Source organism: Acomys minous (genome assembly GCF_964271855.1).
Source record: "Acomys minous genome assembly, chromosome: 2".
NCBI classification, from domain to species: Eukaryota; Metazoa; Chordata; class Mammalia; order Rodentia; family Muridae; genus Acomys; species Acomys minous.
In genome coordinates, this window is record NC_140484.1 from 19,430,419 (window position 1) to 19,449,307 (window position 18,889).

The following is an 18,889-nucleotide window of genomic DNA, read 5'->3' on the forward strand; positions in this document are numbered from 1 at the left end:
AATCTCAGTGTGCTCCAAATCCATCAAGAGAAGTGGAGTCACACATAGATTTATCTATAGACTTCTGCCTACTATATCCACTTCTTTCTTTAAAAATAACACCCATTTTGTCTTAAAAACTAATTTTTTATTTATTTATTTATTTATTTTTTGGTTTTTTTGAGACAAGGTCTCTCTGTGTTAGCCCTGGCTGTCCTGGAGTCACTTTGTAGACCAGGCTGGCCTCGAACTCATAGCGATCCGCCTGCCTCTGCCTCCCAAGTGCTGAGATTACAGGCATGCGCCACCACGCCCGGCTACTTAAAAACTAATTTCTAATTTTGTGACCTGGGCAGTGGTGGCGCCCTTTTCTTTTTTGGAGACAGCGTTTCTCTGTGTAGCCTTGGCTATCCTGGACTCACTGTGTAGACCAGGCTGGCCTCGAACTCACAGTGATCCACGTGCCACCACACCCGGCTTGGCACACACTTTTAATTCTGGCCCCTAGGTGGCAGAGGAGGGCAGCTCTCTGAGTTTAGGGCCAGCCTGGCCTACATAGTGAGTTCCAGGACAGCCAGGGTTCCTACACAGAGAAATCTTGTCTTGAAAAACCAAAAATAAACCAGGAATGGTGGTACACACCTTTAATCCCAGCACTTGGGAGGCAGAAGCAGGCAGATCACTGTGAGTTCGAGGCCAGCCTGGTCTACAAAAGGAGTCCAGAACAGCCAGGGCTATACAGAGAAACTCTGTCTCAAAAAACAAAAACAAAAACAAAAAAAAAAACCCTCACAAAACTTTAAAGTTAAGTCAGTTTCTTAATGATATAAAACCAAAACAAAAATTTATTTCATATACGCAAAAGAGAAAACAACTATATAGAAAAGATAGATGGTGTGAGGGTGGAGAAATGGCTTAGTGAGTAAGAGCACTGGCAGCTCTTCCAGATGACCTGGTGTCAATTCGCAACATCCACATGGAAGCTCACAGCCATCTGGATACTTCCAGAAGACCAGGCACCCTGTTCTGGCCTCTTCAAGTACCAGACACTCAAGTGGGGCACAGACATACATGCAGGCACAACACCTACACATACACATACAGAAGGATAAAAGAAAGTAAATGTTTAAAAAGATGTAGATACATCCATATAAAAAGAAAAAATATCCCTGGCAGAATTGTTGCTTGCATTTTGGACCAAATATCTGAAGATCCTCAATATCTAAAACTATCCTTTCAGCATTCAACATATATGACTTGTTTCCAATCAAATACAAAAGCAAATAGCTATGCTATTACTGCTTACACTTCTGTTCCCGAGTTACAGAAACGTCAAGCTCTCCTGCCTAACTTTTTTTTTTTTTTTTTTGGTTTTTTTTTTTTTTTTTGGTTTTTCGAGACAGGGTTTCTCTGTGTAGCCTTGACTGTCCTGGACTCACTTTGTAGACCAGGTTGGCCTCGAACTCACATCAATCCGCCTGCCTCTGCCTCCCGAGTGCTGGGATTAAAGGCGTGCGCCACCACGCCCGGCCTTTAACTTTTATCATCTACTTACAACCGGATGTGTGTGTGTGTGTGTGTGTGTGTGTGTGTGTGTGTGTGTGTGTATCATACATATATATTCATGTCCCTTAAAATGGCTGATTGCTTAGAGTAATTACTAAAACATATTTGTAACTTAAATATTTTTATAATTTAAGAAATAATTTCTAGGGGCCCGGTGTGGTGGCGCACACCTTTAATCCCAGCACTCGGGAAGCAGAGGCAGGTGGATCGCTGTGAGTTCGAGAAGAGTCTGGTCTACAAAGTTAGTCCAGGACAGCCAAGGCTACACAGAAAAACCCTGTCTTGAAACAAAAACAGAAACAAAAAATAAATAATTTCTATAGGCTAATATCTAGGAGGAAACACACAAGATATTAATTATTTAACAATAACAAATTTTGTTTGAAATATATAACTTAAGCCAGCCTTCCCACTGCCCAAGCCATGGGCCTCAGCTCTGACTCCACTGTGCGAGTTGAGTGGATTGTAGCTGTTACATTTGCTGCTGGCACAGCTGTTCTTGGTTACCTGGCTTACAAAAAGTTCTACGTTAAAGATACCTTCAGGTCCAGAAAGAGTTGTGCATGCTTCTGAGATGGAGGATCTAGGAGATAAGGCCATATACTGCCACTGTCCAAAAAGTTCCCATTCTGTCACCGGGCTCACATAAAGCACAACGAAGAGACTGGAGACAACATGGGGCCTCTGGTCATCAATAAAGAAGAAACTTAATGGTCAGTTTCGATGCTGCACCCCAGCGTGTTGTGTTGTCACCTGATCATTTAAGTAGAATGGCACCCACTCTGTCTGACTGGCTTCCACAGGTTCTAGATGGGGTTGGTGTATATATATAAATTTATTCATATTACATTTCAATTATTATTCTATCCCTTGTATCCTCCCATTCCTTCCTCCCTCCCGCTTTCCCCCTATTCCCCTCCCCTATGTCTGTGACTGAGGGGGACCTCCTCTCCCTGTATATGCTCATAGGGTATCAAGTCTTTTCTTGGTAGCCTGCTATCCTTCCTCCTTCCTCTGAGTGCCACCAGGCCTCCCCATCCAGGGGACATGGTCAAATATGGGGCACAAGAGTTCGTGTCAAAGGCAGTCTCCACTCTCCACTTAACTGTGGAGAATGTCCTGTCCATTGGCTAGATCTGGGTAGGGGTTCGAAGTTTACTGCACTTACTGTCCTTGGCTGGTGCCATAGTTTGAGCAGGACCCCTGAGCCCAGACCCGTCCATCATAATGTTGTTCTTGTAGGTTTCTAGGACCCTCTGGATCCTTCTATTTCCCAATTCTCCCATGCTTCTCTCACTGTGGTTGGTATCTTGCAAATCACCGCTTTCATATTCATGGTGTCAGCCTTGCTATTGAAACACAGTAGTAAACTGGGCATGGTGGCGCATACTTTTAATTCCAGCACTCAGGAGGCAGAGGCAGGTGGATTGCTGTGAGTTCGAGGCCAGCCTAGTCTACAAAGTGAGTCCAGGATTGCCAAGGCTACACAAAGAAACCCTGTCTCGAAAAACCAAAAAATAAAATAAAATAAAATATAAACACAGTAGTATACATTTGTTTAAAGAATTAGAAGAGGCTGAACCAACCTCATGGTATATGAGTTACTCTGTTCTTCTAAGAATCTGTTCCTTTAAAATAATGGTCTTAGAATTTTGTTGTATCTTGAGATTAACATATATAAAAAAAGAAGAAAAAAAAAGACCAGGCAGAAGCTGGCCTAAGAAGAAAAGGGCCAGAATGATGTGATCTTTTAGTAAGGCTGAACATTTGCCCTTTAATCCCAGCACTCAACAGGCAGAGGCAGGAAGATCTCTGTGAGTTTGAGGTCAGCCTAATCCTCAAAGTGATTCAGGACAGTCAGGGATACACAGAGAAACCTTGTCTCAATACACACCCCAAAAATGAAACAACATTCATACACATAAAGTAAATCCTCTTTTCCCAAGTAGACAGCAGAGGTAACAGTGAGCACTGAGTGCATGAATTATCCTGATGAGGAATGCTAACGCTAAAGAAGATTGTGTTGTAAGTTTTTACCTTTTAAAAGGAAGAGAAGGTAATTAGTAGGAAAGAGTCTTCTAATATGGCTAAAATGAAATGTTGTCCATTTGTAACCATAGGTATAGATCATTCTAAAACTGTTTCACTAGATATATATAGATTGCTAACTTCCATCTATGTCTTTTATTTTAAGCAGGATGTTTAATAAATGTGGTATGGGGTAAAGCTACACATAGTAAATTTTATTTACACATACAAATAAAATGTGATTGTATTAAGTTGCACAAGGAAAACAGCTTTACCACTTAACTCCTATTTGTCTCTTTCAGTTTTATACCAAAATTCTAATACCTCTCAAAATTTTTGGAAAATCCTACTGTATTATTTTACCCTTATATTTTCTTTCCAGAAGAGAATCCATTTTTAGATGGCATAAATTAAGTACTATAAAAACATGGTATAACAAAAGATAATTATGAAGTGTCCACTAGGTAAATGTTAAGATTTTAATACATCGACCACTGAACACCGGTAAAATATTAACAAAACTTTTTTTTTAAAAAGGGGGTTGTCAGATTCCCTGGAACAGGAGGTACGGACCATACTGAGTGACCATATGGGTGCTGGGAATTGAACCCAGGTGTTCTGGAAGATCACCCAGTGCTCTTAGCCGCTGAGCCATTTCTCTAGCTCCAACAAAACCTTTTTTAAAAACTATATATAAAGTTCTACTAAAGATACCTGAAAACCAATTCTTTTTTTTTTTTTTTTTTTTTTTTTTTGGTTTCTTCGCGACAGGGTTTCTCTGTGTAGCCTTGGCTATTCTGGACTCACTTTGTAGTCCAGGCTGGTCTCGAACTCACAGCGATCCGCCTGCCTCTGCCTCCTGAGTGCTGGGATTAAAGGCGTGCGCCACCACGCCCGGCTTGAAAACCAATTCTTTAAAGGGTTTATTCACATAACACTAGTCCAGGACAGCCAGAGCTACACAGAGAAACCCTGCCTCAAAAAAAAAAAAAAAAAAGAAAGAAAGAAAGAAAGAAAGAAAGAAAGAAAAAAAGCAGGGGTGAAGGGAGTTAGAGAGATGGCTTAGAGGTTAAGAATACTGACTGCTCCTCCAGAGGTCCTGAGTTCAATTCCCAGCAACCACATGGTGGCTCATAACCATCTATAACAGGATATAATGGGATCTTCTGGTGGGCCAGCACACATACAGGCAGAATGTTATATACATAATAAATAAATCAATCTTAAAAAAAAAAAAAAAAACCTGCCAAGAGCAGCCTGCAGAGTGTTAAAAAAAAAGAAAAAAAAAGGGGGGGGGGTTATAATTAAAGATTTACCTAGTTTTTGAAGTCTAACTACAATTGAAAAATCATTTTGTGATCAGATAAGTCTATTTACACAAATTAAACTGTCAGCTTATTTAGTAGCTCAATGAAAATCTAAATAACTAAAACCATAATGAGATATTTATGTAATTAATCATGCACAGAAAGCCACATTTCAACACAAGGTAGTACTAACATTTACATTCTTTTTTTTTTTTGAAATGAAAATAAAGTACTTCCCATTTTTTTGTGTGGTGAAAATGTCTCCCTATTACCTTCATCACATTGACCCTGTGCCTGCTTATGAAAGAGTACTGTACCAAGATCAACATCCTATTATCAGAATGGGGTATTATTTTCAAACATGTGCCACCTCTTTCTGAACATGGTAGCTGGTAGCACATGCCTTTAGTCCCAGGTCTTGTGTGGCAGAGGCAGATAGACCTTTCTGAATTTGGAGCTAGTCTAGTATACATGAGTTCCAGGCCAGCCAGGGCAACATAGTGAGGTCCTGTCTTTTTCTTTTCTTTTTTAAAGATTATAATTTCCCTTTCCTTCCTCCAAACCCTCCCATATACCCCCATCCTAAAGACTCTGCCTTACGTTGCCAAATCTCTCCTTTCCCTTCTCAGGGATGCCCTCAAAAGGCCCTTCCAACGTTATCCCCATCACTTCCAGTGTCTGGAAAGTTTATGAAAAGGTGCGGTACTTCACAGTTATTCCAAGCACCTTTCTTAGAGACCCCAGTGCTGTCAAGTGAGCTGGTCCACATACCTGCTAAACTTAAGACCTTGCCATCAGCACCACCTGCATCTCTTATGCTTTCTTTATCTTATGCTCAAATCTTGCTTGATGGTAATTACCAGCCTTAGCAACTCATGAAAGAAAATTATACCAATGAAAACACTCAGCTCGCCAGCCTGGTCTACAAAGAGGGGGGGAGGGGAGGGGGAGGGGGGAGGAGGAGGAAAAGGAGAAAGAGGAGGAAGAGGAGGGAAAAGAAAGAAAAAGAAAGAAAAAAGAAAACACTCAGCTCGCCTAGCTTGGTGGCACATGCCTTTAAGCCTAGCACTCAGGAGGCAGAGGCAGATAGATCTCTGTTGAGTTCGAGGCCAGCCTGGTGTACAAAATCAGTCCAGGACAGCCAGAACTACAAGAGAAAATCTTTCTCAAAAAACCAAAAGGAAAAAGACTCAGCTTAGAAGTCTGTTAACTCTGGATATCTCGCACGCTCGCTTGCATGCACGCTCGCACGCACACACACACATTAAAGCAAGAAAAAGACAGATAAATAGGATTCCAGCTAATAAAGAGAAGGTAACAAGACATTCTTCTATTTCAGGCCACAGAATAACAAAGTACTCCTATATAGGTTATGGAAATATTATGGAAAAAGAAACCAGAATTATTTATGTAACAAAACAGATATGTAATCAGTAAATAAAAACAAAGAACACAGAAATGTGAATTCTAATCCCAGCCCTATGAATTATAAATTAAAATGCTAAATCTCTTCAGTCTTACTTCTTTACCTCTTTGGCTTACTATCTATAATCTTATTCTGTGCCTGTAAAAATGGCATTAAAATCAAAGGGCTCAATCTAGCACAGGATAGGCTAGCTTTTAAGAAATATCACTAGGCAGACATAGTGGCATACCCGTTGCCTTTAATCCCAGTACTGGGGAGGCAGAGACATGCAGAGTTCTATGATATCAAGGTCAGTCAGATCTACATCAGGATATCCAAGGCTGCATAGTGAAACTTTGTCATGAAAAAGAAAAAAGAAAAAAAGAGAAAAAAAGATAAGAAAGTCTATGACAGAAAACAAAACAAAGACTCGTCTCCTCCATACTCAAGTAGTATTTCCCACCTCCTTCTTTCTCATGCTCTGGTTTTTTGAAAATAGGGTCCTGCTGTGTAGACCAGTCTAGTCTAGAACTCTCAATCTTTCTGCCTCCACCTCCAGAGTGCTGGGGTGACAGATTATATATATATATATATATATATTACCATATCTGGTATCATACACCAGTCACACATGGTGTATAACCATGTAATCCTCAGTACTTGAGGAAGTAGAGGCAGGAAGATAAGTTCAACCAGTCCACACAGTATGAAATCAACTTGAGCTACACAAAACCCTATCTCAATTTTTTTTCCTAGACTGGCTATGAACCAATCAATAGGAGAAGGCAAATGAGAAGTAAAAGTTCAGTATCAAATATGTTATCTAAGACTTGCTTCAAGATAATTCAGTCGGGATGAAACACGAATGGCCATTATTGGACTTGAGAGTTGGCTCAGGGGTTAGGAGTCCTTGCTGCTCTCACAGAGGACCAGGGTTTGGTTCTCACACCTACACAGAGGCTAAGAACTGTCTGTAAACTCCAGTTCATAAGATGCTGATGCCCTCTCTTGACCTCTATGGGCGCCATGCATACACAATGATACACATACATGCATGTAAGCAAAACATTTATACATATAAAAATAAAATACTCAGCTGTGAACCCTAGGTGCTACACTTCTGATTATCCAGTCAAGAAGTGCACACTGGTGCATGGTGCAATAGTCTGCTATGGACATAATCCACAGGAGATGGCTTTCTGATCAAATTTGAGGTCCACTCCACAAAAGGAAATTCATGTCTGGTACTGTAAACCTGGCCATAACCCACGGCTGGAGAGGCCATAGAACCTAGTAGGGAAGGAACTACTGCTATTTTGCCAAATGGACCCATCAAATTGCCCTTTAAATATTTATGTTTACACCCATAAGTCAGCACTGCTGTCAGCTCTGGCCTGAAAAGCTGCTTTTTTCAGTGGGTGATTTATGGTTACTGAAGAAACTCACAACTGGTACAGGAGCTGAAAACAGCAGCAGCTGAATGCTCAGGTCTGAATGAGACATCTCTATCACCCTTCCAAAGCTCAGAGAACATCACCCAACAGGTGAAAGAAAAGAATGTAAGATCCACTAGACAAAGTCCAGTGTTGCAGAACTTCCCTCAAGGCATGACACGGCCAGTGTGCTCCTGAACTCATAGCAGCTGTGATCACCTGCACAAGACCCACAAAATGGGGCCTATCAGCGTCCTGTCACAGAGAGAGGGGCTCACAGGGCCCTGTGCCTCCCTGAGGATCTATAGGCAGCTGCCTATAAACAGCTGCCAGAAGAGGGAGAAACATTTTTTCCAGTGAGTGGTATAGCTACAACAGTAGGTTGCCGATGTTCCTATAAGCAACCCTAATTAAACATCCTAGATGAAAATGGGAGAAAAGGAGAAAGAGGGAAGGAGGGAGGGTCACAGCAGAAGAGTAAGGACTAGTTGGAGGAGAGAAAAGGGATCAGTAGGAATGCTGGGCGAACAAGAGAGAGTAATGATGAGGATTCATTATACACACACACACACACATATATGAAATGACAATGAATCAGTTACTATGCACAATCAATATATGTTAATAAAAACATGCTGTGAGACCAGCCAAATGGTTCAGCAGGTAAAGCCATTTGCCGAGCAGCCTGGCACCCTGAGTTAAATCTCTAGAACCCATTTAATGGTTGAAAGAGAACCAATTCCATCAAGTTGCCCTCTGAGCTCCACACAAATACTGTGACAGGTATGGCCTCCTACTATGCAATAATAATTTTTAAATTAATTTTTATTTTATGTATATGGCTATCTTTAAGGAAGAGAACAACAACAAACCCACCAGATATGGTAGTGTAAGTCTATGATCAAAGCACTGGCAAAGGTAAGGCAGTAGGATCATGAGTTCAAAGCCAGCCTAGGCTACATAGCAAAATCTTTTCTCAAAAATGCAAATAAAATCAATTGGTTTCAAACAGCTATTAAAACAACTTAACTAAAAAGAATGCTTCAAGAAACGTTTGGTTGTGTTTTACTTATATCTGAGACATTTAGATTAATTTCAGATACTTCTAACATTAAAATATTAGCCAGGTACGGTGGGGCCCACTTTTGTTATAGGAAGCAGGAAAAGCAGGAAGATTATGTCAAAGTAAGCCTGGGCTATACAATGAGCTCAGGGCTAACCTAAGCTACATAGTGAGACTGTTTCAAAAACCAAAAAGAAAAGTATACAATTGTTTCAATAGATATGACGCAAGTATTTATGATAAGCTAAAAGCTGATGTTACAGAAATACGTATTATTGTTTTCCAACTAACCAATATTTTAAATGGCTTTCTTTTTTTTTTTTTAATTGTCTTTTTGGGGTTTGGGCTGTGTGAGCCTATGTGCCCCACATGCAAGGGCTGTGTGAGCCTATGTGCCCCACATGCAAATAAGATCTGACTGTGTAGAAGAGGGCATCAAATCCCCTGGAACTGGAGTGACAGACAGTCTGAGCTGCCACATGATTGTGGGGATGAACCTGGATCCTCTACAAGAGCAGCCAGCGTTCTACACTAGTTAGTTTGTTAAGGCAGGGTCTCAGTATCTAAGAGCAGCCAGTGTTCTACATTAGTTTGTTGAGGCAGGGTCTCAGTATCTAAGAGCAGCCAGGTCTCTACATTGTTTGTTTGTGGGGGGTTTAGTTTTGTTTTTTGAGGGAAGGTCTCACTATGTAGACCAGACTGGCCTCAAACACACACTGTCTGTTTCTGCCTCCAGAGTACTGAGACTGAAGAGTACCATTACACCTGGTCAGCTAGTGCTCTTAATCCCTGAGCTTTCTCTCTAGTCTCATAACTAACCATTTAAAAAGATGACTTATTTACTTTTATGCATATGAGAATGTTTGACCTCATGACCTGGTAGCCCCGGAAGTCAGAAGGCATCAGATTTCCCTGGAACAAGAGTTGCAAATTGTTGTGAGCCACAATATGGGTGCTGGGAACCAAACCCAGGCCTTCTAGAAGAGCAACAAGTACTCTTAACCACACCACTGACCCATTGTTCCAGCAGCTAACGAGTAATTTTTTTTTTAACATTTACCTTTACCCTCCAACATTATTAAATAAAAACAGTTAAATACATGTAAATTTTGTAAAAAGTATAAAATGCCCAGGCACAGTGACACATACCTTATCCCTTTACCCTTTACTTGGAAGGAAAGGCAAGCAGATCTCTGTGCATTCAAAGCCAGCCTGGACTACACAGTAAGACATCATCACAAAAACAAAAACACAAGAAAAAGCAAAAATGTGTTACTGAAGATAAAGGATGGTATTAACAATGGATTTTCTGATACTTGTTTATTTCTATGCTAATTTTAAGCAGTTAATATGTTTATCTACTTCATTCTATTTATCAAAAACCTGAGCAACCTGGCTTACAAATTATCTTCGATTTATGGTGTTTGTATATGGTTCAGGACCTGTAAGGCAGGCAGCTTTGTTGCTGAGCTGCACTTATAATAGTTTCAGCACAATTATAAGGTAAACTTCAATTTTTTTCTCTTTAGCATAAAATGACAATTATATTTATTTCTGGTTTCCTACCACCAAAATCTCTAAACAGCAGTGGTTATATCCATTTCTTTTACCAATCCCTTTGGACACATCTGCTCCTACAATTTAAAAAAATGTACATTACACAAAACTGGCTTCTTCGGGCCAGGCATGGTGGCGCACGCCTTTAATCCCAGCACTCGGGAGGCAGAGGCAGGCAGATCACTGTGAGTTCCAGGCCAGCCTGGTCTACAAAGTGAATCCAGGACAGCAAAAGCTAACACAGAGAGACTATCTCCAAAAATAAACAAAAAACAAAAAACAAAAAACAAAAACAAAAACTGGCTTCTTCTGTTATTCTGACTTGTAAGAATTTTATAATGATTTTATTCACAAATTAATAAGCACTTAAAAATAATACTGGTTTTATGCCTGTAATTTCACTAGCTTCTATTTCAAAAATTTGATTGATCTACTCAAGTAATTCTCTTCAACAAAATAGATGAAACATGAAACAAAGGAAATAAAAACAAGACAAAAATCATTAGAAGCTGTCAATCACTACTATCTAGCATTTCTAACTTGCTCCTCACAATCCATTAAGCAAAGGATCTAGATTGTCTACCACTGCTGCATACCTCACCCAATGTTCAATTTCATCTTTAAAGCTGACGTGGGAGCTAAGAGGTCACTACTGCAATCCCAGCACTCCAAGAAGACAGGAGGAAGACTGCTAAGAGCTCAAAAAGTGCTGCGCTACATACACAAGACACGGTATGTATGTAGTTATGCACACAGCACAGGAGAACCTCATTTTACCTGGCACTTTGTAGCACATAAAACCTACCTAATTAAAACATCAGAGAAACTGAGGGCTGAAGAGATGACTCAGTGGTTGAGCGCACTGGCTGCTCTTTCAAAGGACCTGGGTTCGATTCCAAGTACCTTCTTGGCACCCTCTTCTACTTTCCACAGGCACTGTACACACATGATGCAGACATACACGCAGGTAAAACACCTACGTCCATACAATAAAACTAAACAAATCTTTTTTTTTTTTTAAATCAGAGAAACTAAGAGTTACAACAAAATTCAAAATCCTTTAAGAACAGCTTAGCAGGAAACAAAATAATCTTAATTTCCCTTGAACTTTTTTTTACTGGTCAGGTTTCTGGTTTCATAAATGAAAACAAAAATATAATCTTAAAATTTTAAAGTATGAGCCAGGCATAGTAATTCAAATCTTTAATCCAGGACAGCCAAGGGTACAGAGAGAAACCCTATCTCAAAAACCCCAAAAAATAAAATAAATAAAAAAGTTAGCATGCACTTACAAAAATATTGGAACGTTTAAATAACAATGGTAGCAGTAATACCCCCAAACACTTTGAAAAGCAGTAAACTCAAAAAGTTAAAGCATTGCTACTACATGAGCCATCAATCCATCCTATGTATATCATCAAGAAAACTGTTTATTAACCCAAAAACTTGTACACAAATTCTCATAATACCATTATTGTAACAGACAAAAAAAACATGCTAAATGTCCACACAAAATGTGGACTGTCCATATAATGTAGTATTATTGTTTAGCTATGAAAGGAATACAATTGTGGATGCACGTTACAACCTGGATGAACCTTAAAAGCTTATGATACATGAAAGAGGTCAGATATAAAGGCCACAGAGAACACTATTTCAACTGTAAGTAACCCATAGCTAGACAAAAGCAGACCAGCAGCTGCCACGAGCTAAATCACAGAAGAACTAGGATGACAGCCTATGAACAGGAGGTTTCTTTCATGGAAATGAAAATGTTTTGGAATTAATGGTGGCTTGCACACACTTCGTGATTAGAAAGCAGAAACAGTACAATTCAAAAGGTTTATGTTGACAGGCATGGTAGCATACACCAGTAAACCTAGCTGTCTAGAGAAGATAGAGGCAGAAAAATTAGGACTTCAAGCCCAGTGTTGGCTACAAACTTTTGAGACCAGCCAGGACTATGTACAATCCTGTCTCAAAAAAGTAAGTAAATAAAAAGTGACTTTTATTTCTATTTAAAATCTACAGGCATGGTAGCACACATCCATGATCCCAATACTCAGGAGGCAGAGGCAGGTGGATCTCTGTGAGTTCGAGGCCAGCCAGCCTGTTCTACAAAGTGAGTCCAGGACAGCCAAGGCTACACAGAGAAACCCTATCTGGGGGGTGAGGGTGGGGGAATCCTCAGAGTATGGACTTAGGGTACCTCCCTGTATACAATAGTCAACAAAATGAAAACAAGCTAATGGCTTATAAAAGCAATGCTTAAGTACATAGAACAGTTTTTAAAAGGTGGGGAAGGGTACTTGCAAACAAATATAAAAATGAATAGCAATGCTAAGTGTTTAATTTGAAAGTAAATAAATATATAAACAAAAAGTCAGGTGTGAAGGCACACAACTGTAATCACAGCACTTGGAAAATAGGAGCAAGAAAATCAGAAATTTAAGGTTAGCCTTGGCTACAAAATAAGTTAGTTTGTTTATTTATTTTTTTTATTTTATTATTATTTTTTTTTGTTTTTGTTTTTTGGGTTTTTTTTGTTTTTTTTTTTTTGTTGTTTTTCGAGACAGGGTCTCTCTGTGTTAGCCTTGGCTGTCCTGGACTCACTTTGTAGACCAGGCTGGCCTCAAACTCACAGCGATCCGCCTGCCTCTGCCTCCCGAGTGCTGGGATTAAAGGCGTGCACCACCACGCCCGGCCACAAAGTAAGTTTAAAACCAGCATAGGCTCAGTGGTTAAGAGCACTGACTGCTCTTCCAGAGGTCCTGAGTTCAATTCCCAGCAACCATATGGTAGCTCACAACCATCTATAATGTGATATGATGCCCTCTTCTGCAGATGCACATGCCAGCAGAGCTCTGTATACATAAGTTAAAAAATAAACACATAAATAAATAAAAACCAGCCTAGGTTACATGAGAACCTGTCTCATAACAAAAATAACAGCTTTAGGGCAGGATATGGCCGGCTGCACCTTTAATCTCAGCAAACAGGAGTCAGAGACAGATGACTCTTGAGTTGGAGACCAACCTGGTGGTCTACATAGTGAATTCCAGGGCAGTCAGACCTATATAGCAAAACCCTGACTCAAAAAAAAAAAAAAAAAAAAAAAAAAAAAAGGAGGAAGGAAGGAAGGAAAGAAAGAAAGAAAGAAGAAAAAGACAGAAGGGGGCATGGTGGTGCACTTTAATTCCAGTACCCAGGACTGCTATGAAGAGACCAGCCTGGTCTACAAAGCAAGTCCAGGACAGCCAAGGCGAGCTAAATTCCATTTAACATTTAAAAATTCCTTCAAGGCACACCTTTAATCTCAGTACTCAGGGAGGCAGAGGCAGTCCAATTGCTGTGAGTTTGAGGCTAGCCTGCTCTACAAATCCAGGACAGCCAAGACTACAGAGAAACCCCATCTGGGTGGGGGTGGGGGAAGATTCCTTCACAAACATATGTCCCTCTCATTCATCATGGAATGCAGCTTACATGAACAACTTGTTTTTTTCCATTTTTCTGGTATTCCTCAGGTATACAATATTATTTCCACATAAAACAAAATGAGGCTAAGTACGCCACCTCCATGAAGCCTCCTACCAGACTTCTTTCCCTTCTAGAATACCCCACAACACGTATCTGTAGCATTATACTACACATTTTGACTTGTACAATAAACTGTATAAACTTTCTGTAAGAACTGAATTTATAATAAGACCCAAATTTTTGTAATTTAAATTTAAAAATAACAAATAAAAGCTTCTGAAATTTAAAGCAGCCACCTCAATTTTTATCCACAATGTCTGGTTTTTTTCTTTTTTAAGGTAGCTTGCTTAAAAATATGTAAGTGAATTAATTGCTTACATGCATCTTTCATCCCTAGTAACAGCACTAAACTCCAGTTGCTAAGGGACTGGACAGGTACTCACTCAGAAATATCCATAAACATGGAACAATCAATTCTCACTATCTATTAGAAAATTCAAGGCCACCTTGTGTAACTCATTAAGTTTAAAGACTGGCATTATCAAATACTTCTAGAATTGCTGCAGCTATAAACACAGCTGACATAATCAGAGTTACTTGAAAAACCTTTCCATGAGCCAAAGACACTTCTCTTGTTCTTTTTTAGCCAAACTAGAACTAGCTAAAACCACATCTTTTCCCACACTAGGAGGAGCTTGAGGACACAGGAAGGTTAAGAGGCAGTCAGGCAACAGGCAGCATCTTATCAGACAGAGCAGGGTTCTGCCCAGGACCTGGATGGACTTCCTAAACAGCCGCCTAAGTAGACAGGCATCCACTCCTCAAATCAATGTCTGACCCATTAGAGCTACAAGTTCTGTTCTCATCCAAAGTGCTCAAAAAGAGGTGGCTTGGAACTGCCGCGACTTCAGGTTTGTAGATTATGGATAGTCAGTCGGTAAAATCCTTGCAAACATTCCAAAATCTAGAAAACACAGATATGTCAAACACTTTGACCTCAAGCACTCTGAAACCTACTCAGCCTGCACGGACTCTGACTCAGCTAACCGATTTACTGACTTGGTAACTAACTTGTCTTCCAGACACCACTGACACCTTAACTCCCTCCTTGCCGAAAACAGTAAAAAGGGAAAATTAAATTCTGGAAATGACTGAAACTTCATTTTTAACCCAAAGACTACTAATGTTAAGTTTCACTTAGAAACCAAACACCCTAAATTATTATTATTAAGATAATCACCTAAGAGAATCCAAAGACTAACTGCACAGAACCAACCCTGCTAAAATAAGACATTAGTGCCTCTGACAGCCGTCAGCACAGCTCCTTTTGGACAACAGAGAGACGCTGCCAGGCCTTTAAAATACAAGTTTCATAACACCACTTAAAAGGCTCCCCTAGAGAACAAAATTACACATAACAAAAGAGAAAATATGATGCCAAACTGACTTTAGCTAAACAAAATCAGTATTTGTACTTAAAATACTGTCTGGATGCTAAAAGCTATTGATTATCACCTAAAAAGTTGAAATCTAGAGTTCCAAATATACTCTCATAAAGTTGATCACCAACTCAAAACATTCCCCAAAGAATAATCAACTGAGGTGTTTGCAGGATTTTATTCGGCACAAAACAAAACAACATTTTGTCCAGAAGCAGTTATCAACCACTAACGCAGTTACTGATAAGAAAGTGGGGTTAAGCAGAACACTGGATTTGAAAGCAAACAGCATAGGAAAACTCACTGAAATAATTTAAACAAAAGCTATATATCCACACAAGAAAATTACAAGGTTTCATTTCTCAAATCCACAGTCTCTTAAACACTAAAAAGCCCTCCAGAACACAATCTGTCACTAAGACTGAAAGGCAACAAAACTAAAAATCCTCCTTCTAGTTTCGGTCTTTTATATTAACCAAGAATTCTGAAAGCGCCTCAAATTCGGTATTTCTCACAACCTGCCATGTACACTTTTACTTGATGATGACAAATAACTAATTCCTAAGTGCTTAAACCCATGTCACGTTGAGGCAAATGTGTGACAGGCCGTGAACAACAAAACAAGCAGAAGCAGAACAGCAAATGATAGCTGGAGCCAGAAAGCCTGCTACCTTGCAGGGCAGCGCGGAACTTGCATTGGCAAGAGGGAAATTTTAACCTGTGTTTACAAGGTAAGTCATCACCCCCCCCCAAAAAAAACCCTGCTCAGATCTTTTTTACCCAAGTATACATTTTAAATAATATACTTTTAACCTCTGGACAACAAGAGTGGTATCAAATAACCTCACTGCATTGTTGCCTGCACTAATTTACACTTGATATTACAGTCTAAGTCTTTAATAAATTCACATTACATATTTTCATAATGAAATACTGCAAAAATGGCAGTGCTTATTTTCTCTAAGTAAAAGGTTACCTTATTTCTCACTTGTTTAAAGTTTTAGTTTTGCTTTTTCGTCTATTATAGGAAACATCCCTTGCGGGACATTGTAAAGGGCAGACCCTCCTGTCAAGCCAGAAGGCTCAAACACAAAGACTGAGCTAACCAAGTGCTGTAATTCTTCCAAACTGAGCCTCTCCACACCCCCTTCCACCCTTCCCCCCAACAGATATGTCTATTAAATCAGTGTCTGTTCTCCCCCTCGCACAACAAAGAGAACTTCTCACCGCATGAAATTGCCGCTGAATGGACACCAGAAAGCAGGATTTGCATAATTCCTTCCAACGAAACCCCGTCGGGAAGGAGGGGACCAGGGGCCCAAGCGGACGGACAGAATCTCCCTGGTTCGGCTGAGGAAGACCTGATTCCCTAGAACATGCCCCACCGAGATGGGGGGCTGGAATTCCGGGCCTCCCCGAGGACTGGGCGTGGGGGACAGAGGACGACGAGAGGGCATTTCCCCACACATCAGCCGCACCGAAGCAGAGATAGGGAAATAACAATGCTGGGGACATTATTGAGTCAGACACAAGGATGGTCAAGGGGCTAGAGGGCGGCGGGTGGAGCAGACGCCACACGGGCCACTTACTTTTTGGAGGGGGGTTAAATATATGAGTTAAGCCCTTATGGTCCCGCCGGCCGCCGCACAGAGGGAAACGGGACCTTGGGAGAGAAAAAGAGACAAAACACACAGTGTGAGAGGTGCAGCCCCGCCGCCCGGCCCCTCCCGGGCGTCCCCGTCCAACGCTCCCTCCACCCGGGGAAGCCCGCCGGTCGCCGGCCGCCGGGGCTCAGGCGAAGGGAACGAGAGTGACCCCCCCGCCCGGCTCCCACTCCCACCCACCCCCGCCTCCCCGCCGCGCGCACGCCAAACACAAATCCGCACACACCGACCCGTGCGTCGAGGACTAACTCCCCGGCCGCCGCTGCCAGCAGAGGAAGTGCAGCCGCTGCCCCCTGCGGCCATGACACCCCCGACTTGGCTCGCTCAGGCGGACGCGGGGCCTGTGACAGCTCCGGCTCCCTCCGCCCCCATCTCCACCTCACGCCTCGCACACGCCCGAGGAGCGCCGCCGCGCGTGCCCGCGGGCACGGGGGCGCGCCGCCGGCGTGGGGGAGGGGCGCGGGAGCAGGGCAGGTGGGGGCGACCCCGTGCGTCCCGGCGCGCTGGCGGCGGCGGCGGCGGCGGCGGCGGCGGCGGGCTCCGGCGTCCACAATGCGCCCGCTGAGGAGAGGCCGCGCGTCCGAGCCCGCCCCGCGAGCCGAGGGGAGGGGCGCCGCGGTCGCGCGCTCGCGCTCCGGGGGGTGGGGGAGGGGGGGCCCGAGCCCGGGAGGGCGCGCGGGGGCCGGAGCGCGGCGGCGGCCGCTGCCCTGTTCCCTCCCACGCACGGGCGGCCGGCGGCCCGGTGGGTCCCGTCACCCGTGGAGGGCCTCACCTACACAGTGAATGAGCTTGTGGCGCCACGAGTCCAGTTCTTGCCGAAAGCCGCGTCTCTCAACGGAGCATTGCTGCCGCCTACACACCCTCGCCATCTTCTGCCGCCCGCCCGGCCCTGCCTCCGCCGCGGCCCCGCGCACGCCCAGCCGCGTCGCCCGGGGCCGCGCACGCACCCATGGCCTAGGCGTCGCGCCTCCCGCCGGGGGCGGCGCGGGGGCAAGGCTGCCCTCACCTCGCGGTGGCCCGGGGCGGCCCGCTCCTCGTCCTCCCGCCCGCCCGGCGTCCCCGCGCACCGGCTCAGCCTCCTACGTCCGGCCGCACGGAAGGACGCCTTCCCACGCTGGCGTCCGGTCCCCGCGCCGCCCTCGCCCGCGCTCTGCAGCAAGGCCACGGCTGCCCCAGCCCTCCTCCGGGCTTTTGGTTTTTAAACGAGTCCCATCTATCACTTCCAACCTGCCTATCACCCGGCACCAACTGTTGCAAGTTCCGCATCACTGCTTCTCTCAACTTGTCGCTCGAAACTGCTCCTCCGGGGAGCGTTGTGGAGGGGCAGAAATGGGAATAAATGCCCCGATGCCTTTGGAGCCACTGAGCCCCGAGGTTTTTCAAAGGTGGACAGTTCATTAAGTTATCGGAATACTTCGCCGGTATTCGTAAGCCCAGTTATAAATAAAAATATAAAGTAAAATAAAATAAAGCGTTGTAAGTCAAAAAGCGTGGCGGGGTCTCTACTAGCAAGACTGATAGCTGAAAGTCTTAAACGAGTTGAGAAAAAATTGTGCTGATAGAGAATGAATTTCCAAACGACAGCTTAGGAATATGTTGGAAAATTCCACAGAGCCGTAATTTAGGAAAGGACTCAAAACATTTCGATGACAGAGGATGTCCAGGTGCCTTCTGGGATAATTAAGCCACCTTGCACAGAAGATATATTTGTTTTATGAGAGAGAGAGAGAGAGAGAGAGAGAGAGAGAGAGAGAGAGAGAAAGGAGGAAATAGGAAAAGAAAAACCGGAAACGACCATATAACAATATGGCTAGTTCCCCTACAACTCTGGCCTCTTTCTCACCTTTAAGGCTTAAGAACAAAAACAATGCATTTCTTCTCAATATTTAAATTTAAATAATTATGGTTCTAAATATTTAAATTTAAATAATTATGGTAGGTATCAAATCAAAGGTTCTTTGTGACATGGCA

At 42.6% G+C, this 18,889-nt stretch overlaps 1 protein-coding gene and 1 pseudogene across 6 annotated transcripts in view; one reads left to right on the forward strand and one right to left on the reverse strand.

The window, feature by feature from the left end:
• The window catches only part of LCOR (ligand dependent nuclear receptor corepressor), a 130,975-nt gene extending 113,163 nt beyond the window's left edge, over positions 1–17,812 (reverse strand). For 2 of the 5 annotated variants that reach the window (XM_084772557.1, XM_084772555.1), the window contains exons 1-2: positions 17,145–17,437; positions 16,844–16,917 (exon numbers count right to left, since the gene is read on the reverse strand). In XM_084772557.1, coding sequence (XP_084628683.1) covers positions 16,844–16,917; positions 17,145–17,221 — 151 coding nt within the window. In that variant the 5' untranslated portion in view covers positions 17,222–17,437. Of the gene's footprint in view, positions 1–16,843; positions 16,918–17,144; positions 17,438–17,690 lie in introns of those variants that run through there. The other 3 variants (XM_084772556.1, XM_084772558.1, XM_084772560.1) reach the window with 3 other exon arrangements.
• Positions 1,548–13,470, forward strand: LOC311592309 (CDGSH iron-sulfur domain-containing protein 1-like; annotated as a pseudogene). Its single transcript, XR_014783581.1, has 2 exons — positions 1,548–2,967; positions 9,355–13,470. The product of XR_014783581.1 is annotated as a CDGSH iron-sulfur domain-containing protein 1-like (transcript).
• Positions 17,813–18,889: the final 1,077 nt, after the last annotated feature.